General features: G+C 41.3%; 1 protein-coding gene across 1 annotated transcript in view; it reads right to left on the bottom strand.

Annotated features, from left to right (window-relative positions):
* LOC135524109 (kinesin-like protein KIF21A) overlaps positions 1–27,203 on the bottom strand; it is a 68,251-nt gene extending 41,048 nt beyond the window's left edge. The window contains 4 exon segments of the mRNA XM_064951314.1: positions 3,703–3,852; positions 7,811–7,993; positions 9,243–9,465; positions 24,973–27,203. Of these exon segments, the coding sequence (XP_064807386.1) occupies positions 3,703–3,852; positions 7,811–7,993; positions 9,243–9,465; positions 24,973–25,016 (600 nt within the window). The 5' untranslated portion in view covers positions 25,017–27,203.
* Positions 27,204–27,462: the final 259 nt, after the last annotated feature.

Here is a 27,462-nt window from a genome sequence, read left to right on the forward strand (position 1 = left end):
AATTCAATAAGACAAAAGCTACAAATGAAAGGTTGAAGAGAAGGGATGGCCAGAGAAGTAATGTTTGGAAAAGATTTGTGGTAAAAGCAGACAATAGCAGTGCCGGCTATGTTATGTGTGACGATTGTGAGGTGCTATACAAATTCGACAGTCACAAGACGGGACTTCAAATATGCCTATGGCATGTCAAGGGAACTGAAGCCAGTGTTAATCTGCAATATTGTAATTATTGTAATTATTCGCCTACCTCCTCATGCCTTTTGCACACATTGTATATAGACTCCCCTTTTTTTCTACTGTGTTATTGACTTGTTAATTGTTTACTCCATGTGTAACTCTGTGTTGTCTGTTCACACTGCTATGCTTTATCTTGGCCAGGTCGCAGTTGCAAATGAGAACTTGTTCTCAACTAGCCTACCTGGTTAAATAAAGGTGAAATAATTTTTTTTTAAAAGCCTACTGTTTAGATGTGTTAAATGGAAACTGAAATCTGTATGACTAACCAGAATAACCTACAGTTTTTTGGGATAACTAAAAAAAGTCCTCTGATAATATTAGTCCCACGCAAATTGACATCCCTGTGTTTTGAGAGAAATGTCTGAGCGTGACAGGTGTTGCTCGAAGTTTGATTCGATAAATTAAACAAAGTGCTGAGCATAGGCTATATAGAGTGCATTCGGAAAGTATTCAGACCCCTTGACCTTTGCTACATTTTGTTACGTTACACCATTGTTCTAAAATGGTTTAAATAGCTTTTTTCCCCTCGTCAATCTACACACAATACCCCATAATGACAAAGCAAAAACTGTTATATTTACATTTTTGCATATGTATTAAAAATAAAAATGGAAATATCACATTTACATAAGTATTCAGACCCTTTACTTAGTACTTAGTTGACGCACCTTTGGCACTGATTACAGCCTCGAGTCTTCTTGGGTGTGACGCTACAAGCTTGGCACACCGGTATTTGGGGAGGTTCTCCCATTCTTCTCTGCAGATCTTCTCAAGCTCTATCAGGTTGGATGGGGAGTGTCGCTGCACAGCTATTTTCAGGTCTCTCCACAGATGTTACATTGGGTTCAAGTCCAGGCTCTCGCTGGGCCACTCATGGACATTCAGAGACTTGTCCCGAAGCCACTCCTGCGTTGTCTTGGCTGTGTGCTTAGGGTCGGTGTCCTGTTGGAAGGGGAACCTTTGCCCCCAGTCTAAGGTCCTGAGCGCTCTAACAGGTTTTCATCAAGGATCTCTCTGTACTTTGCTCCATTCATCTTTCTCCTTGATCATGACTAGTCTCCAAATCCCTGCCACTGAAAAACATACCCACACCATGATGATGCCACCAACATGCTTCACCCTTGGGATGGTGTTAGGTTTCCTCCAGACATGATGCTTGGCATTCAGGCCAAAGAGATCAATCTTGATTTCATCAGACCAGAGAATCTTGTTTCTCATGGTCTGAGAGTCCATTAGGTGCCTTTTGTCAAACTCCAAGTGGGCCGTCATGTGCCTTTGACTGAGGAGAGGCTTCCGTCTGGCCACTCTACCATAAAGGCCTGATTGGTGGAGTGCGCAGAGATGGTTGTCCTTCTGGAAGGTTCTCCCATCTCCACAGAGGAACTCTGGAGCTCTGTCAGAGTGACCATCGTGTTCTTGGTCACCTCCCTGACCAAGGCCCTTCTCCCCCGATTTCTCAGTTTGGCCGGGCGGCCAGCTCCAGGAAGAATCTTCGATGTCCCAACCTTCCTCCATTTAAGAACGATGCAGGCCACTGTGTTCTTCGGGACCTTCAATGCTGCAGAAAGTTATGTTACACTTCCCCAGATCTTGTGCCTCGACAAAATCCTGTCTCAGAGCTCTACGGACAATTCCTTCAACCTCATGGCTTGGTTTTTGCTCTAACGTGTAATGTGGGACCTTGTATAGACAGGTGTGTGCCTTTCCAAATCATGTCCAATCAATTGAATTTACCACAGGTGGACTCCAATCAAGTTGTAGAAACATCTCAAGGATGATCAATGGAAACAGGATGCACCTGAGTTCAATTCGAGTCTCATAGCAAAGGGTCTGAATACTTATGTAAATAAGGTATATATATTTTTATTTTTAGAAATTTGCTAACATTTCTAAAAACCTGTTTTTGCTTTGTCATTATGGGGTAATGTGTGTAGATTGATGAGGAAAAAAATCTAGTTAATCTATTTTATATTAAGGCTGTTATATTAAGGCTGTAACGTAACACAATGTGTAAAAATGGAAGGGGTCTGAATAGTTTCCGAATGCACTGTATGAAGGGCCTATACGGTATATATCAACTTTAACAGTAAATGATTTTGTTAATACATTTTGTACAAATGAATTGAACATTGCCAAATCATCATTAAGAAATATTGCGCCTATTTAACGTAGCACACAGTACAACTGAGCTATTTAACGTTCTCATTCACAGCCTTAAAACACATATCAAGTGCAATTTCGCTGTTTAGCTCACATCTGAAGGCTGGGGGGGAATTTAGGACATATTCCACTGTGGATCGCTAAAATATCCTAATGATTATGATGACACTGTCTCAATTCAAATATTATGGCGACACTATACCAAAGATGGCTTGGTACGGTTTAGAAACCTGTGAACCAAGCTCGAGTTATCAGTGGAACCTGTTATTGCCTGGACTTACATATCTTCACACCTAGAAAAAACCCTCCAGGTTTCTGTCATAACTGTCAATCAACGTTTTTTATATTTTTATGCATTTATTTATACATATATTACATTACAGGGGGCAGTTTGGAAAAAACGGATCCCGTCCGAATTGTCCTCTGGAATAACGGACATTCTGGGGTAATAAATACATGACCAACTAGTCCTGAGCGAATAGGGCTATGGCCTTAATAATAACTCCTGCCGAATTAAGCATTTCTTGCAGTACAATAATACTGCAATAGGCAATATTTGGACTTGGGAACAGGAGTGGAGAAATCTGATTTCTTTCTGCCTCTTGAGAGAATGCAATGCTCAGTTAGTATGATCGATAGAGGTCCTGTCTTCATCATAAAAGCATCATAAAATCTGGTGGTATTTCAACCAGATAAAATATGCATCGATGCCGAACTGAAATCTTATCAGAAACGCACGTTGGGTCGTTTTCACAGCTTTCTTTTTCCTTACAACCGGTCAAAGTGATGTCATTTGGACATTTTGCAGAGAACATCTTTCCTGTTTTTTTGTTGTTGTTGCTTTATTGTATTTCCTCCCCAGTCGCTAAACATCTTTGCTCCGAGAAAGATGACAGAGAAAACGTTTCTGATGTCAACTAGATTGAAGCAGTCATTCTATCGATCTATTAAATTATTCTGTTGAGCAAGGGTTTATTTAGTCTTCTAGGGCAACATATAATGACAAAAGAGAAGCTACATGTATTTAATTATAGACAAGTAGACTAACAAATAGCCGCCCAAAATGTCAGAAATTATAAGCAGAAACATATCTAAATCATGCAAAACAAAATCCAGCAACACCGTGTCAAAAAATCGTTCTGGAGTCTTTGACTGTAGCCTATAGCACATTTTCTATATTTGCGGGTAAGAGCCTCCGACTTTCACTTCATCACATATAGTCAGGCGGTTGCGGCTGGGTTATTCGCAGTTGCATGCGGGTGTGGGTAAACAAACAGTTGACCTGCGCATCTCTAGCGTACATACCTCTGCCTCGGAGGCTACAGTCCGTGTGGTCACCCCCACTGTGTAGATTCCTCCATTAGCGTCCTCGTGGATCTTAATGTGGGATTTCTGCGTCCGAGCCTCCAGGTCCCTCGTAGAGTCAAACAGATCCAGCACCTCCTCATTGTAAAGCTAAACAAGGACACACCCAGGAACACAAAATATAATATTACAGTCTTATTTGTTACCGTGGTAAATTGAGCACTGTGAAATTCCATGAAAATATCAAAAGGTTCTGATAGTTTGTGTCCTATTGCAGTTCTGATATCACACTGATGCAAGACCATATATCTGATTACGTCAGCCTGAAAGAGAGAGTTAGCAACATGAGTAGAACTGTCTGACTCAGTCTGAACAATGTTAAACAGCAGAGGACTCTCAAGAGTCTAAACTGTGAGACAGACTCCATTACAAAATACCTTATCTAACACACACACACACACACACACACACACACACACACACACACACACACACACACACACACACACACACACACACACACACACACACACACACACACACACACACACACACCTACAACAGAGATGTTTCTATAGAATGTAACAGGCTTTGCCACCACTCCCCTTCTCTATGGTGTGACCTCTACGAAAGGCTTTTCTTCCAAAGTAACTTGGCTTTGTGCTGGTACCCAAGGTCCAGAGCAGTATATCTAAATGCAAGGTCCTAGTTTGATGAACGGGGGTGAATAACAGGTAAATGACTTACAGTGCATTCAGAAAGTATCCAGACTCCTTCACTTTTCTCCACATATCGTTACGTTTCAGCCCTATTCTAAAAATGGATTAAATAAAAATTTTCCTCATCAATCTACAGAAAATGATTGGACACGATTTGGAAAGGCACATATACAGTGGGGCAAAAAAGTATTTAGTCAGCCACCAATTGTGCAAGTTCTCCCACTTAAAAAGATGAGATAGGCCTGTAGTCTTCATCATAGGTACACTTCAACTATGACAGACAAAATGAGAAGAAAAACAATCCAGAAAATCACATTGTAGGATTGTTTATGAATTTATTTGCAAATTATGATATAAATGTGAGGATGACTCTTCTAGCCAACAAATTTGGACTTGGTTATGCAGCTCTTAACGAGTCCTAGGGATCCCTTCCTTGCATCTCAGCTCATATCAGAGACATGACAGGAGAGTGACAGGCAAATAAAAAGGGAGAGTAGGCCATTATTGTCAGGTGACTTGCTGTGTATAAATTAGACTTATTTCCTTGCTCCAGCAAATGTATTCAAAGTGAATAAAACAACTACGGGATAGGTGTGTGCGAGCCCTAGAAAATGATGAAAATCCACCCCATCACAAAGGCCATAACATTTTTAATAGAGAGGTTGCACAGAAAATGGGACTTGTATATCATAGGACGTCAAATGATAAACTCCTCAAAAGAATGTAGCACGGAGGAACCCAGAATGCAAATGAATGTCTGAACTCAATGCCTCAAACCTGTCTTTGTGGGCAAAAGACGCATTAACGGAGCAGCCAGTATGGCAGTAGCCACGTTCAATGAGGGAGCAACTGCTATATCAAATGTGATGATCACATTGTGGCTTGACAGCACTCTAGTGACACTTGAAGCAATCAGAGAGGAGAACGTGAGAGCTGATGCTGCTTCAATGGAGTGTGCCAAGCGTAGGCGCAGGTGCTATGACACAGTCAACAAAGTCAAGCGGTACCAGCAACAACTCAGAGGGCCTTACATATAGGCCAGGCATAGCTGATTCATGTTCTGCGCATTTCAAAAGCCATACATAGTCCTTGTATGTGACAAATTGAGCAAAGTGATATGAGAATTTGCCCAACAGACCAGTATTCAAATGATATGCTCTATTGCTTGAAACAAATGTATTAAATGTGGTAATGTATTTTTAAAAAGGTATATTTGATGTTTAAATATCAGTTTAGAAATGATATATGAATAAGAGTTTAATTCATGTGACAAATGGTCATATTTATGGAAAGTACATTTTAATAATATTAGCCTATCTTTATCGGAGATTTTAGCGCCCATTCATTTTTCTCAGTCTTCAAAGGATATATATTCACATTATTTTACACACAGGTTCTTAGGTCTTATAGTTAGATTTTTACAGAGGCTTTTTTTTATATCTTGTGTCGTTTTGATTTTAAATGTCATTTTATTGTGTAAATATATGCAAAATATGCATCAGCCATACATGTGAAGTGTTTCTTAAATAATTCCATGAAATTACAATATTTTGATAAACGGATCAGTAAAAGTGTGACCATTGAGTGTCTAATAACAATAAAACAAAAACATTCTGCCTTGAAGCAATGTGTTGAAAAATGTATTCTCGTAATATGCAAATTAGCGCATATTTAAGGAGGGTTCGCATCATTTGCACATTTACATTTTTAAATAACTAAAACCTGTAATACAATAATATATTGTACTTATGTATACTTTCAACTGGTAAAGTTTCAGTCTGATGAGAGTAAAGAAAAAAAAACATATTAGCCTGTGGTGCCTGGCCATAAATAATATGTCATCCTATAACATATTTCCATGTGTATATTTCCACATACAGTTGAAGTCGGAAGTTTGCATTACACTTAGGTTGGAGTCATTAAAACTCATTTATCAACAACTCCACAAATCTCTTGTTAACAAACTATAGTTTTGGCAAGTGGGTTAGCAAATCTACTTTGTGCATGACACAAGTCATTTTTCCAACAATTGCTTACATACAGATTATTTCACTTATAACTCACTGTATCACAATTCCAGTGGGTCAGAAGTTTACATACTCTAAGTTGATTGTGCCTTTAAACAGCTTGGAAAATTCCAGAAAATTATGCTATGGCTTTAGAAGATTCTAATTTACATCAGCCAAGACCTCAGAAAAAATGATAGACCTCCTCAAGTCTGGTTCATCCTTGGGAGCAATATCCAAACGCCTGAAGTTACCACATTCATCTGTAAAAACAATAGTACGCAAGTATAAACACCATGAGACCACACAGCCGTCATACCGCTCAGGAAGGAGACACGTTCTGTCTCCTAGAGATGAACGTACTTTGGTGCGAAAAGTACAAATCAATCCCAGAACAACAGCAAAGAACCTTGTGAAGATTCTGGAGGAAACAGGTACAAAAGTATCTATATCCCCAGTAAAACAAGTCCTATATCGACATAACCTGAAAGGTCGCTCAGCAAGGAAGAAGCCACTGCTCCAAAACCGCCATAAAAAAACAGACTACGGTTTACAACTGCACATGGGGACAAAGATTGTACTTTTTGATGAAACAAGAATAGAACTGTTTGGCCATAATGACCATCATTATGTTTGGAGATTAAGTGAGAGGCTTGCAAGCCGAAGAACACCATCCCAACCGTGAAGCACGGGGGTGGCAGCATCATGTTGTGGGGGTGCTTTTCTGAAGGAAGGACTGGTGCACGACTGGTGCACACGTGGATATATTGAAGCAACATGTCAAGACATCAGTCAGGAAGTTAAAGCTTGGTCGCAAATGGGTCTTCCAAATGGACAATGACCCCAAGCATACTTCCAAAGTTGTGGCAACAGAGTCAAGGTATTGGAGTGGCCATCACAAAGCTCTGACCTCAATCCTATAGAAAATTTCTGGGAAGAACTGAAAAAGCATGTGCGAGCAAGAAGGCCTACATACCTGGCTCAGTTATACCAGCTCTGTCAGGAGGAATGGGCCAAAATTCACCCAACTTATTGTGGGAAGCTTGTGGAAGGCTACCCGAAACGTTTGACCCAAGTTAAACAATTTAAAGGCAATGCTACCAAATACTAATTGAGTGTATGTAAACGTCTGACCCACTGGGAATGTGATGAAAGAAATAAAAGCTGAAATAAATAATTCTCTCTACTATTATTCTGACATTTCACATTCTTAAAATAATGTGCTGGTCCAAACTGACCTAAGGCAGGGAATTCTTACTAGGATTAAATGTCAGGAATTGACTGAGTTTAAATGCATTTGGCTAAGGTGTATGTAAACTTCCGACTTCAACTATATATTCCCTGCCCACGTCTCGGTCTCCTTTTTGACGCTGTAGTCCATACCTCCAGGAACTGTGCGTTGATCTTGAACTCAGGCATGGGACGTCCCTGCTCTTTAGCAGCCTGCTGCCGCTGCTCGATGCCCCTGAAGAGGTGGGTTACTGCCCGGGGAATAATGCCCAGCTCCTCCTCCCCGATGTTCACATCAAACCCTGTACCCATGGTGTACGTCTTACCTGACCCCGTCTATAGGAGGAGGAAGAGGTGGAGAGGAAAGATGAAGAGACGGGTGAGAGGGAGATAGGATAAAGCGGGGAAGATGAAGAGGGGGAAAAAGATAAGGATTAGGAAAGGATGGGGTGGGCATGAGTATGGAGAGAGAGAAAAAACAAGTTTAATTTATTTCACATAGTGAATTTATTGAAGTTTCATTTACATCTGTTGTGCTTGTATTCAAGTGAAAAGAACCCTCTGATTACTGGGTCAGACTGTGGGGAAAGTGTTCAAGCTGGATTAGTCCATCCCAGTACAGACTAAACAGACACATACTCTACCAAATGTCCTCTACAGTCTGAGTACATACACAGGGACAAACTGAACAGAGCTGGGCTTGGTCAAAACGGGCTACCTAGAGCCTTGGTCAACCACTGTAGCTACTGTACATACAGTATGGATGACATACAAATAGGTTACCATCAATGCAGGAATGGAAGGGGGAAGATGAACTTATATTAAAAAAAATGTATGGATATCTTAGATGTGTGTGTGGCTACTTAACCGCATCACTTAAGACCCCACACCATTTAAATCCCCCTCCCATCAAACAGACTTAGTTCTAGACAGCCCCTACTGTTGGAGAAAAAGGCTGAGTTGCCAAGGCAACCCGGGGTGAAGGGGAGAGAAGCCCAAATGTCAATGCAATTTCCATTGCTACAGAGTCAGACTGCCAGGAAAAGGAAAGAGGCAGCTTGAGAAGAGTATGAATTGGTTCATTTGTAGGAAACGAGAGGGAGAGGGATGGAGGGGTTGCTTTGGTGGTGTTACTATACATAGATTAGTGCTTTATGATGGTTTGCAATGACAGAAGCACCGCCAGTACTCTCAGAAACCTTTTGTAAAAACTATATAACCACTCCAAGAGCTAATAAGTATTGGAGGGGGTCCGTGAGTTTTCAGGACCTCACAAACACATGTGTAAGGCAGGATTATAATATCAGTTCAGACTTTGACTAGTGATCCAACATAAGCTTTTGCATTACACAAATAACCCTAATAACTAATAACTATAACCCCAATAACTGCAAACTAGGGAAATATGGGACAACTGCTATAGCCTACTGCTATAGCCCAGAGTTGTTCCTGGCCACATGACCTAGCCTATGGAAATATCAACAGGTTACACGAAAATATCCCCCAAAGGACCAAACGGCCATGCAGTCAGAACAATCAACCAAGATCAGTTGAGAATTCTTTGAGGGCCATCGTGTAGACTTGCCTGGCCGTAGGCAAAGATGGTGGCGTTGTATCCTTCGAAGCAGCCCTCGATCAGTTTCTCAGTGCAGTCAGCATAGATGCTGTCCTGACAGGAGTCCATGTCGAACACATAGTCGTATGTAAACGCCTTGTCTTTACCCAGCATCACCTGGGGCTCCCCAGGGGTCACAAACGTACAGATGTGACATCCCTCAATCTTCTCCCGTGCCAGTTGAGGACGGATCCTGGTGGAGATAGGGAGGGGAAAGAGAGAGAGAGAGAGAGAGAGAGAGAGCGAAAGAAAGAGAGAGAGATGTCACTGTCAACAAAAGCTAAACATACTGTAATTGACTTAACCTATGTAAATATGTTGTTTTTTGTCTGCACATTTGTTTGTGTGTTAAGTGTTCAATATGTACAGTAACATTCCTCACTGTTGATCTAAGTTGTTGTACTATTAAATGGACTCTTCAAACAAGGAGTTAACAAAGGCATTAACTTCCCTTACAAGCCTATAAAAAGGCCAGTCTAGCAGCTAGAGGTCGACCGAAGAATCGGCATGGCTGATTAATTAGGGCCGATTTCAAGTTTTCATAACAATCGGTAATCAGCATTTTTGGACGTCGATTACGGCCAACTACATTGCACTCCACGAGGAGACTGCGTGGCAGGTTGACTACCTGTTACGCGAGTGCAGTAGGAGTCAAGGTGAGTTGCTAGCTAGCATTAAACTTATCTTATAAAAAATAATCCATCTTAACATAATCACTAGTTAACTACACATGGTTGATGATATTACTAGTTTAACTAGCTTGTCCTGCGTTGAAAATAATCAATGCGGTACCTGTTAATTTATCATCGAATCACAGCCTACTTCGCCAAACAGGTGATGATTTAACAAGCACATTCGTGAAAAAAAGCACTGTTGTTGCACCAATGTACCTAACCATAAACATCAATGCCTTTCTTAAAATTAATACACAAGTATATATTTTTAAACCTGTATATTTAGTTATAATAAATTCATGCTCGCAGGCAATATTAACTAGGGAAATTGTGTCACTTTTCTTGCTTTCTGTGCAAGCAGAGTCAGGGTATTGTCACACCCTGACCATAGTTTGCTTTGTATGTTTCTATGTTTTGTTTGGTCAGGGTGTGATCTAAGTGGGCATTCTATGTTGGATGTCTTGTTTGTCTGTTTCTGTGTTTAGGCCTGATATGATTCTCAATCAGATGCAGGTGTTAGTCATTGTCTCTTATTGGGAGCCATATTTAGGTAGCCTGTTTTGTGTTGGGTTTTGTGGGTGGTTGTCTCCTGTGTCAGTGTTTGTACCACACGGGACTGTTTAGGATTTTCACGTTTCTTGTTTTGTAGTTTATTCATGTATAGTTTCATTATTAAAGAACCATGAAATATAACCACGCTGCATTTTGGTCCACCTCTCCTTCTCAGGAAGAATCCCGTTACAGGTATATGCAGCAGTTTGGGCCGCCTGGCTCTTTGTGAACTGTGTGAAGACCATTTCTTCCTAACAAAGACCGTAATTAATTTGCCAGAATATTACAGAATTATGACATAACATTGAAGGTTGTGTAATGTAACAGCAGTATTTAGACTTATGGATGCCACCCATTCGATAAAATACGCAATGGTTCCGTATTTCACTGAAAGAATAAACATTTGTTTTTGAAATAATCATTTCCGGATTTTAACATATTAAGGACCTCGTATTTCTGTGTGTTATTATGTTATTGTATTATAATTAAGTTTATGATTTGATATTTGATAGAGCAGTCTGACTGAGCGGTGGTATGCAGCAGCAGGCACGTAAGCATTCAATCAAACAGCACTTTCCTGCGTTTGCCAGCAGCTCTTCGCTGTGCTTCAAGCATTGCTCTGTTTATGACTGCCGAGATTAGGCTGGCAATACTATAGTGCTTGTAAGAACATCCAATAGTCAAAGGTACTGTACATGAAATACAAATGGTATAGAGAGAAATAGTACTATAATTCCTATAGTAACTACAACCTGAAACTTCCTACCTGGGAATATTAAAGATTCATGTTAAAAGGAACCACCAGCTTTCATATGTTCTCATGTTCTGAGCAGGGAACTTAAACGTTAGCTTTTTACATGGCACATATTGCACTTTTACTTTCTTCTCCAACACTGTGTTTTTGCATTATTTAAACCACATTGAACATGTTTCATTATTTATTTGAGACTAAATAGATTTTATTTATGTATTATATTAAGTTAAAATGAAAGTGTTCATTCAGTATTGTTGTAATTGTCATTATTATTACAAATATATATATATATATATATATATATAAAAAAAAATCGGTCGAATAATCGGTATCGGCTTTTTATGGTCCTCCAATAAACGGTACTGGCGTTGAAAAATCATTATCGGTCGGCCTCTACTAGCAACAGGAGGTATACAGTAGTCGGTAGCTCATAGGTCTCGTCCTTACTCTACCCTGAATCTCTGACCCAATACTCTGCCCCATAAAACCAGCTAGCTGGCTTCAAATGTTTGTTTGTGTGTGTATGTCCGTGTGTATGTCCGTGTGTGTGAGATTGGGAGTGTGTGTGTGGGGAGTACGAATGTGAGCTAGAGACGCACTAAGCTCCAATGCTGAATGTCAGTAATGCCCTCCTGATAGCTGGCCAACTAAAAGCTGGATAATGGATAATTTAGCCTGGTTAAAAGTGAGAGAGGAGGTTGGATAATATAGCCTGGTGTAGAAGTGAGAGAGGAAGTATATGCTGGGCATATACCGGTGGGGAAATTCCCCCCGGACACCCTCGAAGTAAATGCTTTTTTATCAGAGCAATCATCACTTAAATAGCTGGTTTCAGAGCATTTCTGTGTCTAGTTGAGGAACTGAATACGCCCCAACCTGCTGTCTATTCCTGCACCCCCACCATCACCACCTCCACTCCCTGCCGCTTCTCCAACACCACTGCACTCTCTCCATAAATCATTAGGGGCTGTGCGTATCGAGGGAGAAGATAGAGGGAGGAAAGGAGAGGTGGGGGTGAAAGGCTTCTTTATGCACATTTCTGCAGAAGGGAAAGGAAAAATAAGGCAGAAGAAACCTTCAAACATGAATACAGCACTCAGCACTGATGGTGCAACAGAGCAGTCCAGTTTCACATGTTTCGTTGTCCTTTAGGGAAGAACAAAGTGCAATAGACTAGTGTACAAGGAGGCCAGTGGGCCTGGGCTAGAGGCACAGTGGGTCTGGGCTAGTGTGTTCATCACGTAGCATGTGATAGATCTGGTTAGCTCCCTGAGCAGTCAGCTTTCTTTACAGTCACTGGGACAGACACCTTCAGAAACGGCTCTACACAGAGTGAGATCACAGACGGGGAATACTGTCTGAAGGGGCTCGGAAGAGCTCTACTGTGTGTCTCGCACACAAACACATCCTTGCATGCCCACACACATGTATGAGACAGTGTCAGTATGTGTAGCGTCACTAGAGGCAATGCTCAATATATAATCCCAAACACACTAGAGCGAGAGAGAATTTAGAAAATTACTTTGAAATAGTGAGATACTGTACATACAGTGCCCTCCGTAATTATTGTGACAGTGAAGCATTTTTCTTATTTTGGCTATATACTACAAAAGATTGGATTTGAAATCAAACAATGACCATGAGGTTAAAATGCAGACTGTCAACATCATCCATATTAGGATTTTTGGGGGGGAAATTATCACACTTTTATACATAGTTCCCCCCATTTTAGTGGACAGAAAGGATTGGGACAAATTAATTTGCGTAATAAAGTAGTAAAAAGTAAAGTATTTGCTCCCATATTCATAGCACGCTTCACTGTCCCAGTAAAATGTCTCAAACCTATAATTTTGTCCAGATTTGACACCCTGAGAGGACGTTGTTTACCTTGTTGCCATAGAAGCATGGGTTGCCAAGGAAAACCGCTCAGGGATTTCACCATGAGGCCAATGGTGACTTTAAAATAGTTACAGAGTTTAATGGCTGTGAAAGGAGAAAACTGAGGATGGATCAACAACATTGTAGTTACTCCACAATACTAAGTCGAAAGAGCACAGCAAAAAGAGCATGGCAATCAACGACGGTTGCATGTCACGGGCCGTGGAAGCCGAAGACAGCAGCCTGCCGCAAAGTAGCCTACATTCCCAATGAGAGGCCCAGAGCGGATACCAGCAACAAATAGCTTCACCGCCCTGGAGCCTGATCTTCCTGCACCTTCGTCGCTGGGGTTACCTGTGTCTGTGGCCATTGTGCCTACTCCTACTCAAATCAAACGTTATTTGTGACATACACATGGTTAGCAGATGTTAATGCGAGTGTAGCGAAATGCTTGTGCTTCTAGTTCCGACAATGCAGTAATAACCAACAAGTAATCTAGCTAACAATTCCAAAACGACTACCTTATACACAAAAGTGTAAAGGGATAAAGAATATATACATAAAGATATATGAATGAGTGATGGTACAGAGCGGCATAGGCAAGATGCAGTAGATGGTATCGAGTACAGTATATACATTTGAGATGAGTATGTAAACAAAGTGGCATAGTTTAAAGTGGCTAGTGATACATGTATCACATAAAGATGCAGTAGATGATATAGAGTACAGTATATACGTATACATGTGAGATAAATAATGTAGGGTATGTAAACATTATATTAAGTAGCATTGTTTAAAGTGGCTAGTGATATATTTTACATCAATTCCCATCAATTCCCATTATTAAAGTGGCTGGAGTTGAGTCAGTGTGTTGGCAGCAGCCACTCAATGTTAGTGGTGGTTGTTTAACAGTCTGATGGCCTTGAGATAGAAGCTGTTTTTCAGTCTCTCGGTCCCAGCTTTGATGCACCTGTACTGACCTCGCCTTCTGGATGATAGTGGGGTGAACAGGCAGTGGCTCGGGTGGTTGTTGTCCTTGATGATCCTTATGGCCTTCCTGTGACATCGGGTGGTGTAGCTGTCCTGGAGGGCAGGTAGTTTGCCCCCGGTGATGCGTTGTGCAGACCTCACTACCCTCTGGAGAGCCTTACGGTTGTGGGCAGAGCAGTTGCCGTACCAGGCGGTGATACAGCCAGACAGGATGCTCTCGATTGTGCATCTGTAGAAGTTTGTGAGTGCTGAATTTCTTCAGCCTCCTGAGGTTGAAGAGGCGCTGCTGCGCCTTCTTCACGATGCTGTCTGTGTGGGTGGACCAATTCAGTTTGTCTGTGATGTGTACGCCGAGGAACTTAAAACTTACTACCCTCTCCACTACTGTTCCATCGATGTGTATAGGGGGTGTTCCCTCTGCTGTTTCCTGAAGTCCACAACCATCTCCTTAGTTTTGTTGACGTTGAGTGTGAGGTTATTTTCCTGACACCACACTCCGAGGGCCCTCACCTCCTCCCTGTAGGCCGTTTCGTCGTTGTTGGTAATCAAGCCTACCACTGTTGTGTCGTCCGCAAACTTGATGATTGAGTTGGAGGCGTGCGTGGCCACGCAGTCGTGGCCACTCCTTCCCCTACGATTTCAAAGACGATGTCGGCAACCTTCCGTCCCTGCTCTGGATCGAGCGGGGCTTCTCCATCTCTCGGAGACCTGCACCATCCTGTGAAGCGTGAGAGTGTGCCGATTTCCTCAACCTTTTCGCCAGCCGTGATTATGGGCAGCTCCATGTTAAGAAGTGTGACTGTTCCTGGTGCAAAAACAATGTCCTACCCCGGAGCTGGAGTAAATGACATTACTAAGCTGCTCCCGAATGTATTACGCCAGGACAGGGACATCGATTATATCGTAGTCCATGTTGGTTTTAATGATATCATGAAGGGCAGCTCTGAAGAGTTGAAACTGGATTTCAAGGAGCTGATTGACTGTCTGCTAGACACTAATAAAATAGCCGTTATATCTGGCCCTATACCCTCTCTGAATCGGGGCATTGAACGTTTTAGCGGGATTCTCTCTCTTCACAACTGGCTACGTGATTACTGCAGCTCAATGGGTGGAACTTTTGTTGAAAATGTTTATACCTCTTTGAAAAAAAACATGTTTTATAAGGAGGATGAAATCCATCCAAACCTTTTGGGTTCCTGGATCCTTTCACAGCATTATAAGGCTGCGTTGAGACAATAACTTATCAATGAGCCAAGCCCAGCTCAGTTAATCCATATAATTGTGTTGCTGATGTCACACCCTGATCTGTTTCACCTGTCTTTGTGATTATCTCCACCCACCCAGGTGTCACCCATCTTCCCATTATCTCCTGTGTATTTATACCTGTGTTCTCTGTTGCCAGTTTTCTTCAAGCCTACCAGCGTTTTCCCCTCTGTCCTGTCTCGCGATTGTTCCTGTTTTCTAGTTGTTTTCCCGGTTTTGACCTTTTCTGCTTGCCCTGACCCTGACGCTCCCTGCCGTCCTGTACCTTTTCCTCACCTATCCAGATTACTGACCCCTGCCTGCCCTGGACCTGTCTTTTGCCTGCCCCTGTTGGAATAATAAACTGTTGTTAACTCGACGTTGTCTGCATCTGGGTCTTACCTTAAAACGTGATAGCGGAGTTATCATAACGCTTTAGCAAATGTGCATTATACCAGGGGCATTGGTAGACACAATGTAAGGAACCTAATTTACGTCCCTCTAACTGCCCTGAATGCATCTGCCGATCTTACAGCTATTGTATGCAGCAATCATGTGTCTATGAACCAGATTTATGCTGTTAGCACTGAGGCAGTGTGTCCTAGGATCGAATCCCCGAGCTGACAAGGTAAATATCGGTCGTTCAGCCCCTGAGCAAGGCAGTTAACCCACTGTTCCCCGGTCGCTGAAGATGTCGAATATGGCAGCCTTCCGCACCTCACTGATTCAGAGGGGTTGGGTTAAATGCGGAAGACACATTTCAGTTGAATGCATTCAGTTGTACAACTGACTAGGTATCTCCCTTTCCCTTTTCCCTTTCCATAATAGGACGTCCACTGTGAAGCTCACCCTGCACTAACACAGATAACATAAGAATATCTACTTCTGATAAGCTTCCCAGTAAAGCAATGAAAACAAGCAAGCATTGCAGAAAAGTGGTTCAAAATAGCCTGTTAACTGCTAGTCACAGACAACATTCATAATGTGACTATCTCTGAAATTCACTTAGGCAATACCTTTGATGATACAGTGGTAGCAATACAAGGTTATAACATTTACAGAAAATACAGAAATGCCAGTGATGGAGGTGTTTATATTCAAGTGCTGTGTGAATTGCTTGTAATGTATGTGATATGAACAGAGGTATATTTTCTGTGTGATTTAAATTTTAACTGGCTTTCATCAAGCTGCCCACTCAAGAAAAAGCTTCAAACTGTAACCAGTGCCTGCAACCTGGTTCAGGTTATCAGTCAACCTACCAGGGTAGTTACAAACACAGCAATGAAATCATCAACGTGTATTAATCACATATTTACTAATGCTGCAGAAATGTGCTTGAAAGCAGTATCCAGATTCATTGGATGTATTGATCACAATTGATCACAATATAGTAGCCCTATCTAGCAAAACCAAAGTTCCAAAGGCTGGGCCTAATATAGTGTATAAATGTTAAACAATACGTTTTGTAGTTATTCCTATGTTGTTGATGTAAAGAATATTTGTTGGTCCGTGGTGTGTAATGAGGAGCAAACAGACGCTGCACTTGACACATTTATGAAATTGCTTATCCTAGTTACTAATAAGCATGCACCCATTAAGAATATGACTGTAAAAACTGTTAAATCCTCGTGGATTAGTGAGAAATTTTAAAATGGTATGGTTGTGAGGGATGAGGCAAAAGGAATGGCAAAAAGTCTGGCAGTACAAGCGATTGGCAAACATACTACAAATTGAGAAATCATGCGACGAAAGTGAATTTAAAAAAATAACTACACTATGAAACAAAGATAAATTACATAAATAATTAAGATAAAAAGCTTTTGAGCACCTTCAATGAAATGTTGGGAAAAAAGGCAAACTCAGCAACATCATTCATTGAATCAGATGGCTCATTCATGACAAAACCGACTGATATTGCCAACCGCTTTCATGATTTTTTTTGTGCAAATATTGCAAATATATAAATATAATGCAAATATTATTTGTACTACATACGTAGAGCTACTTATGGTCACTTTAGTTCAGAGAGAGGAGGGAGGGATGGGGGAAAGAGAGAGAGATAATGACAGAGAAGAGAAAGAGAGAGGGGGGGGGGTGAGCAAGAGAGAAAGAAAGAGAGAGAAACTGAGCAAAATGTTTGCATGGGTGTGGTGTACACATGCCAACCAATGTACTGTATAATTACCCAAAATGTGTTTTGCTTGCATTCTTAGTACAATTCAACAACAGTAGGAGGGTCTCCATTCTGCTCCATAAACATGTCCGCAATCGCAGTTTTCCTATTGGGTGGATGCGTCTTGGACTGGCAGAATGCGTTGACACCTCAGAGGTCATGATACATAGAACAGAGTTCTTCCAGAAATGCAGTGGTGGGAGTCAGTCTATTTTGGAGAAAGTTCAGTTTAAGTGTAGACTATGTGCTGCCTCGGAAATAAATAGCCTTCAGTCCAGAAAGTGGGTCCTCATATACTAACACTTCACAGTGTTTCACTTCAGTTACAGGACATTTGATCTTAAGGAAAGGACTATAATTAGGCCTACATTACATATCAAAATTATAGGACTGGACTATATCATGTGCATCACAAACCAGCATACGCATACTGCTAATGCGACACCAGAAACAATACAACTTAGTGGTCTTATTCAAAGATACCAGGACTGAGGTATTTACTGTAGGTGAGGGAAGTGACTCAATATTCCCACTGACCCACCCACACACACACATCCGTCCAGATACCATTACATGTCCAAAAGTATGTGCTCGTCGAACATCTCATTCCAAAATCATGGACATTAATATGTCATTTGTCCCCCCTTTGCTGCTATAACACCCTCCATTCTTCTGGGAAGGCTTTTCACTAGATGTTGGGACTTGCTTCCATTCAAACACAAGAGCATTAGTGAGGTCGGGAACTGATGTTGGGCGATGATGCCTGGCTCGCAGTTGGCATTCCAATTCATCCCAAAGGCGTTCGATTGGGTTGAGGGCAGGGCTCTGTGCAAGCCAGTTAAGTTCTTAACGAACAATTTCTGTATGGACCTCGCTTTGTGCACGTGGGCATTGTCAGGCTGAAACAGAAAAGGGCCTTCCCCAAACTGTAGCCACAAAGTTGGAAGCACAGAATCGCTTTAAATGTCATTGCATGCTATAGCGTTAAGATTTTCCTTCACTGGAACCAAGTGGGCCTAGCCCGAACCATGAAAAACAGGTTCATACACCTGTCAGTAGCAGGTGTGGCTGAAATATCCAAATCCACTCATTTGAAGGGCTGTCCACATACTTCTGTATATAAACTGTACATAATGCTGGAGTGAAGCAAGTTGTTCTTATTTTCTTGACTTACATATTGACTTTAGTATTTTGACACTGAAGCTACCCTATACTGCTGCAGCAACTATAGGCTAATATTGGTAGAAAGGAAACACTTCAGACTAGGGATGCATGGTATATCGGTGAACATATCGGAATCGGCAGATATTAGCTAAAAATGCCAACATTGGTATCGGCCTGATGTCTAGTTTAACGCCGATGTTAAAAACCGACATCAAAGCTACTGTGCATACCTATATAACGTAGGTACATGACATAAAATGTTGCACTACCCATGCAACAGAGCATTCCTAACCTAGCCCACAATGTCTGCTGTGTGGATCGAGCAGTCAACAAGTCGTGCAGTCATTTGAAAGAGTAAGAAGGTTTCAGAAAGACAACTCAAAGGCGAAATCCATTAAAGCCAAGATAATGGAATTCTTTGCCCTTGACAATCAACCGTTCTCTGTCGCGGGTGATGTTGGCTCTCGCCGACTGGTCAAGCACCGGTACACACTACCAAGTGCGCTATTTTTCAGATGTTGACCTACCGGAGTTACACAGTAATAGCGTCACTGCTATTAGCTTCACAACATAGATACTATGGAATGCCGTTTGGGTCTTTGCATGTCAAAAAAGATATAGAAACACTGTCAAAGTTGTACAAAAAAAGTGTGCAAACAAGCAAACTGTCACGAATATTACCGAAGGTGACTCCCCTTCTTGTTCGGGTGGCGCTCGGCGGTCGTCGTCGCCGGTCTACTAGCTATCACCGATCCGTTGTTCTGTGTTCCTTTGGTTTTGTCTGTTTGGTATCACCTGTTTCTTGTTTCGTTGTTAGGGTAGGGTTATATATAGTTTGTTCAGCCCGCTTCTGTTTCGTGCGGGCTTGTTCGTCTGTTCTATGTTTGAGTGTATTTTGTTTGTATTTTGGGTTTCGCGCTGTCCGTTAATATTTCTGATCATTTGTTTTCCTACTTTTGTTCATGTTATTTTTCCGGGACATTAATAATCTTGATACTCCCCATCCCGGATCCGGGATCGTGAATAAAGCCTCAGGCTCATTAGCATAACGCAACGTTAACAATTTCTGAAAATCGCAAATAAAATGAAAATAATGCGCCTGCTCTCAAGCTTAGCCTTTTCTTAACAACACTGTCATCTCAGATTTTCAAAATATGCTTTTGAACCATAGCAATTCACTAATTTGTGTAAGAGTATGCAAAGCTAGCTTAGCATTTTGAGTAGCATTTATCACGCAACATTTTCACAAAACCTAGATAACCAAATAAATAAAATCATTTACCTTTGAAGAGCTTCGGATGTTTTCAATGAGGATACTCTCAGTTACATAGCAAATGTTCAGTTTTTCCTGAAAGAATCTTTGTGTAGGAGAAATCGCTCCGTTTTGTACATCACATTTGGCTACCGAAACGAACCAAAAATTCAGTCACCAACAACGTCAAACTTTTTCCGAATTAACTCCATAATATCGACCGAAACATGGCAAACGTTGTTTGGAATCAATCCTCAAGGTGTTTTTTCACATATCTCTTCATTGATATACCGTTCGTGGAAGCCTGCTTTCTTCTCTGAATTCCATGGAAAAATACTTGCAGCTGAGGTTTGCACACCAATTTCGGCGCAGGACACCTGGCGGACACCTGGTAAATGTGGTCTCTTATGGTCAATCTTCCAATGATATGCCTACAAATACGTCACAATTCTGCAGACACCTTGGGGAAACGACAGAAAGGGCAGGCTCATTCCTCTCGCATTCACAGCCATATAAGGAGACAATGGAAAACGGAGCCTCAAAAATCCTGCTGATTTCCTGGATGCCGTTTCATCTTGGTTTTGCCTGTAGCTCACGTTCTAGGGCACGCACAGAGAATATCTTTGCAGTTCTGGAAACGTCAGAGTGTTTTCTTTCCAAAGCTATCAATTATATGCATAGTCGAGCATCTTTTTGTGACAAAATATCTTGTTTAAAACGGGAACGTTTTTCATCCAAAAATGAAATAGCGCCCCCAGAGTTTCAAGAGGTTAAAGCGTGTTTTTTCCCACATCTTTTGCTCTCTGCGCCTGACTCCACACCTCCTCACTCATTTGCCGTAACACAAACAGCAGCCACGAATGCTGTGTTTACAATACTGCGTTGGTAATAAGGCATAATTTGTTCGACCGCAACTTCTGGGGTAGGTAGCTTTAGCTTGTTACCTAGCTAGCACCAATACAACCAGCCTGAAAACAATGACCAGTAGAAACTGCAGAAACTTTCATTATTCTTAGACGTGATTTAGGAATCCTTGTGAGTAAGTATTAGCTGTGTTGCCACTTGTTGTTCACCTATTGAAATTGAACTTCAGTTAATGAAAAGAAATAGCTAGCCAGCTACTTAAACCTGTTGCCCAAAGCTGACGTTATAAGCAGCCAGCTACCTTCATCTGGCTAGTGAGGCTCGACCGGACCAGGTTATGTGTTGTGAAGCTAGCCACAATAAAGATTAGGCACAGTAGTGGGATTTGCGGTTTGCCTTCAAAATAAAAGTATGCCATTGACAGTGATGCAAATGATTACAAATAGTAGAATTATGCTATACTTTTATTTTGAAGGATAAGCGCAACGTCCACTACGGTGGCTAATCCTTATTGTGGCTTGCTTCACATAGATGGGTCCAACCACCATTAATGAAATAAGAACTGTCTTGTAAATTAGGGTTATTTTAGAGGATAACACCTGGCTATATAGTTAGCTATCTATCTATCTATAGCTACTGAAACAAATGTTGTTTTGCTATGTTTTTGTGGAAGAACATTGTTTGCATCCTTGAGCCAGCTAGATTTTTTTTATGATCAGCACTGTAGGTGCGCAAGACAAGTTTACCAGCATCATAGCATACGTATCGATGAATCGTTGTGACATATGAAATACGAGTGAGTGTAATCAATGTGTAATAACTATGTAAAAAATGCACGAACGCGTTAAATTATTATGTGACGTGCAGTCATATTCAGGTCCTGATCGGTCAACAAGCTTATTTGACACGTCAAATAGTGTTATTTGACATGTCAAAGATACAAACAGCGTTCCATAGAAATCCTGGTTGAGAAAAAAAAGACTGAACTAATGAACAACGAAAAGCACAGCAAGTGAGTGAAGTAAATAGGTTTTGATTACGTTTTACTGGAAATGGAGACATATGTAAATGCCAACAAAATAACTTTTTGGTCAGTGTGTGGGTGCAACCTTTATTTAACTAGGCAAGTCAGTTAAGAACAAATTCTTATTTACAAAGATGGCCTGGACGATGCTGGGCCAATTGTGCTTTCCCTATGAGACTCCCAACCATGGCCGGATGTGATACAGCCTGGATTTGAACAAGGAGTGATGCCTCTTGCACTGAGATGCAGTGCCTTACACCACTGTGTCCATTTGTGTGTGTGTTAACTATTTAACTGTACTAGAATGCTTAAAATGCCGCTAAAATTGTAAATATCGGTTATCAGTATCGGTATCGTTTTTTTTGGCAAGGAAAATATCGAATATCAGTATTGGCCAAAAAATGTCATATTGGTGCATCACTACTACAGACTGAAGTTCGAAAGTGCATTACCGGCTTGATGTGGATGTTATCATAGGTCGTGCTTATTTGGTGTGTGTGTGAACAGGCCTATAGAGAAGTAATTACATGATAGTAAGGATCAACTGAAAGCCAGTTATTCTGGTAGTCTTACGAATCCACTCCTTCGTTGCCCGGGCGGTGTGTTTGGGATCATTGTCATGCTGAAAGACCCAGCCATGTTTCATCTTCAATGCCCTTGCTGATGGAAGGAGGTTTTCACTCCAAATCTCACGATACATGGCCCCATTCATTCTTTCCTTTACACGGATCAGCCGTCCTGGTCCCTTTGCAGAAAAACAGCCCCAAAGCATTATGTTTCCACCCCCATGCTTCACAGTAGATATGGTGTTCTTTGGAGGCAACTCAGCATTCTTTGTCCTCCAAACACGACGAGTTGAGTTTTTACCAAAAAGTTATATTTTGGCTTTATCTGACCATATGATATTCTCCCAATCCTCTTCTGGATCATCCAAATGCTCTCTAGCAAACTTCAGACGGGCCTGGACATGTACTGGCTTAAGCAGGGGGACACGTCTGGCACTGCATGATTTGAGTCCCTGGCGACGTAGTGTGTTACTGATGGTAGGCTTTGTTACTTTGGTCCCAGCTCTCTGCAGGTCATTCACTAGATCCCCCCCGTGTAGTTCTGGGATTTTTGCTCACCATTCTTGTGATCATTTTGACCCCACAGGGTGAGATCTTGCGAGAAGCCCCAGATCGAGGGAGATTATCAGTGGTCTTGTATGTCTTCCATTTCCTAATAATTGCTCCCACAGTTAATTTCTTCAAACCAAGCTGCTTACCTATTGCAGATTCAGTCTTCCCAGCATGGTGCAGGTCTACAATTTTGTTTCTGGTGTCCTTTGACAGCTCTTTGGTCTTGGTCATAGTGGAGTTTGGAGTGTGACTGTTTGAGGTTGTGGACAGGTGTCTTTTATACTGATGACACGTTCAAACAGGTGCCATTAATACAGGTAACGAGTGGAGGACAGAGGATATATGTATGTATGTATGTATGTATGTATGTATGTATGTATGCATACATGCATACATGCATACATGCATACATGCATACATGCATACATGCATACATGCATACATACATACATACATATAATATATATACTGAGATCATGTGACAGATCATGTGACACATAGATTGCAGACAGGTGGACTTTATTTAACTAATTATGTGACTTTGGAAGGTAATTGGTTGCACCAGATCTTATTTAGGGGATTCATAGCAAAGAGGATGAATACATATGCACACACCACTTTTCTGTTTTATTTTTTTTATGCATATTTTGAAACAAGTAAATACTTTTGAATACTTTTGCAAGGCACTGAACACACACACACGATGGAGCCTGGGTCATATGTACACATGCACCTACACACGCGATGGAGCCTGGGTCAAAAGACTCTCAGTGATTTCTGATGGCTGGTTACTATGGAGACCGTGGTCGTAAAGTACCATAGAGAACAGTATCAGTCAGCTGGATGTGTCAGCCATTATTAACACATTTAAAAGATAGGGCTAACTTCACAATATTCACACTTAATTACAGTGTGCGGGCGTGTGTGAGATAAAGAGAGAGAGAGAGATGGAGGCAGACAAACACAAAGTGAAAGAGAGGCTGGTACTATATTTGTGCCAAAATACCCATTGTGCCACTAGATATTTCTGTCAGTGTGCCACCTCAGCATGTGTCCTCCTAGTAGGGAGCGGCCCTTATTCAGCAACAACACAGATTTGTGATCACTCATTCATTCAACTGTCTTTATGTGAAAAAGACAAGCCTGTCTAGGAGACTAACAAAGGATTTCAGGATCCAATGATTAACACATTTGATAGCTTTAAGTATGAACAACATAATGCGTTCTTTACTGTACTCTATCTGTGGGCTTATGAGCTCAATAAGGCCATTGCAATGTTTTCTTCACTGTAAACAAAGAATCCATTTCACAGAATCCATTTCACAGTCAGAGCTCTCTAGCCTAGGAAACGGTTGGCTGTATCTTCCTTGAAAACCGTGACAAAAAGCTCCTTTCATTGATCAACTATCGCTCAACTGTCTTCTTTTTGAAAGGATGCCCGAGACTTCGGGCACCGGGCCAAAGAGCTATAAATGCCAGATCTGTCTTTCCAACAGTTCAGCCGTTACAAAACAAGGCTGATATCATCCATTACTTGACCGGTGTGTGAGGAATTTGGGCGATGGCACTTGCCATTTGTGCACCCTGCAGTTTATTTTTGGAGGCGTGTGATGATGCTGCGTCATGCATGGATACAGTGTAGGGCCTAACACATTTCTTTAGTAATTCTACGACTCAGAAGCCTTGAGATTGTGGTTTATGTAAACTATCAACTGCAAATTCCTAAATTCATATTGTCCTACGCACAATAGATGCAGTGGTTTGAATTAGCCTATAGCCTGCGTCCTCAAAGACCATCATATCATATGGCAACAAATTTGACATCAAAATATAGACCTGTTGGTTACAAACGTATCACAATATTTCTATGAAATCATAAAGCGCGTAGACTGGACACTGTGGCGAAAAAAATTATGCAAGGCCTGAGAAGAATCTATGTAATTGTGCCGACAGTTGCATATATGCAAATTACGCAATTAAATATACGCAATTAAATGTAGGGCTTGAAGACTTACCTCAAAGCCACCCGGACTGAGCTTTCGTCCTGTCCCATCGACATGATTCCACAATTGAGTGATTATCGAATAATAGAAGAACAAAAACGAGTGTAGGCTATCTATCCGTTTATTTTCATCCGATAAAACGGGATGGAGATGAGTGCGCAGCTCCCGAGAGCAAGTTGTCTGAGCAACAGAGCAACTCACCTCGACTTCACTTCAGCCATATTTCAGATTATTATAAGCATAATAGAGATTTTCAATAAAATACTGCGCCTGTTTGGTGCCCCCTTGCATTTCCAGCTAGAATGCATTCTTTAGCGGCATTCTGTTGGAGCGTCAATGCTGTTGCGTTAAATCCAGTCGCTTTTGCGGCTCGTTTGCTTCCAGGCTCTTTGGATGGGAGAGGGACACACGCCTCCCCGGCACACCGATTCTGCTCCAGTCGCAATGCGTCACCAAACCACGCCTTCTTCGACGGGCTCTGTCTGTGAAGGTTAAGAGTTGACATCACAATGCGCATGAAGCAGCCAGATGACTCAAAATTGACATCGAAATAGAATTTGACGTTTGAAGAAACGTGGATAAACGTCAGAATCGATAAAAGTTAACTTGGTGAAACCGTGAGATCTAGTTGGATGAAGATCAATTCCAATTTCGACATTTTGAAGAATGTAGTGAGTGACTTTATATGCCAGGTTTAATCTTGGAATATCATCCTCACAAATGAATAGTCTGTTTTCCACGAGGACCATGATGCTGGTTGTTATCAGTCAGATCATCAAATCTTCCCCCAAAATTATGAGACTTGTCTTCTACTGAATGCATTGTAGAATAGAACATAATAAAATATAACACATTTAGTCGACCATTTGGTTTGAACAGAATTGCTTTTCCCCCCAACACACCCACAATTATACTGTAGGCTACAGACAATGACATGGTTGAGAGAAATAGCAGTTGGTATGTAATACGCCCCAAGTGCCCTTTCATTTCATTCTCGCCTATGAGATGCTTCTGGCTATCTTGGTGTACCTCTGAGGATTTAATGAAATTTACTTGACTTAAACTCATAGGCAGTTGATGAATGTCCTACATCTCACTCTGTCCTGGACGTTTTTCCAGGTCACACCTGTTTAGTCCACACTCAGTCAGTTTTGTGGGTGAATTACTTGATACACTTGAAGTCGGAAGTTTACATACACCTTAGTCAAATACATTTCAACTCAGTTTTTCACAATTTCTGACATTAATTCCTAGTAAAAATTCCCTGTCGTAGGTCAGTTAGCATCACCACTTAATTTTAAGAATGTGAAATGTCAGAATAATAGTAGAGAGAGTGATTTATTTCAGCTTTTATTTCTTTCATCACATTCCCAGTGGGTCAGAAGTTTAAATACACTCAATTAGTATTTGGGAGCATTGCCTCTAAATTGTTTAACTTGGGTCAAACGTTTCGGGTAGCCTTCCACAAGCTTCCCACAGAATTTTCCCTCCACATGATGCCATCTATTTTGTGAAGTGCACCAGTCAGTCCCTCCTGCAGCAAAGCACCCCCACAACATGATGCTGCACACCTGTGCTTCACGTTTGGGATGGTGTTCTTCGGCTTGCAAGTCTCCCCCTTTTTCCTCCAAACACAATATTTGTCCCATTGTGCAGTTGCAAACTGTAGTCTGGCTTTTTTTATGGTGGTTTTGGAGCATTGGCTTCTTCCTTGCTGAGCGGCCCTTCAGGTTATGTAAATTTAGGACTCGTTTCACTGTGGATATAGATACCTTTGCACCTGTTTCCTCCAGCATCTTCACCAGGTCCTTTGCTGTTCTGGGATTGATTCGCACTTTTCACACCAAAGTACGTTTATCTCTAGGAGACATAATGCGCCTCCCCTCCTGAGCGGTATGACGGCTGTGTGGTCCCATGGTGTTTATACTTGCATACTATTGTTTGTACAGATAAACGGCTTACCTTCAGGCATTTGGAAATTGCTCCCAAGGGTGAACCAGTCTTGTGGGAGGTCTGCAATTTTTTTCTGAGTTCTTGGCTGATTTCCTTTAATTTCCCCATGATGTCAAGCAAAGAGGCACTGAGTTTGAAAGTAGGCCTTGAAATACATCCACAGGTACACCTCCAATTGACTCAAATGATGTCAATTAGCCTATCAGAAGCTTCTAAAGCCATGACATAATTTTCTGGAATTTTCCAAGCTGTTTAAAGACACAGTCATCTTCGCGTATGTAAACTTCTGACCCATTGGAGTCGTGATACAGTGAAATAATCTTTAAACAATTGTTGGAAAAATGACTTGTGCCATGCACAAAGTAGATGTCCTACCCGACTTGCCAAAACTATAGCTTATTAACTTATTAACAAGAAATGTGTGGAGTGGATGAAAAACAAGTTGTAATGACTCCAACCTAAGTGTATGTAAACTTCCGACTTCAACTGTACATGATGAGATTATTATGTTTTTTTTTTAATGATCAAATGGTAGCTAGGCATGTATCA

This window comes from Oncorhynchus masou, chromosome 31 (assembly GCF_036934945.1).
Source record: "Oncorhynchus masou masou isolate Uvic2021 chromosome 31, UVic_Omas_1.1, whole genome shotgun sequence".
NCBI lineage: Eukaryota > Metazoa > Chordata > Actinopteri > Salmoniformes > Salmonidae > Oncorhynchus > Oncorhynchus masou.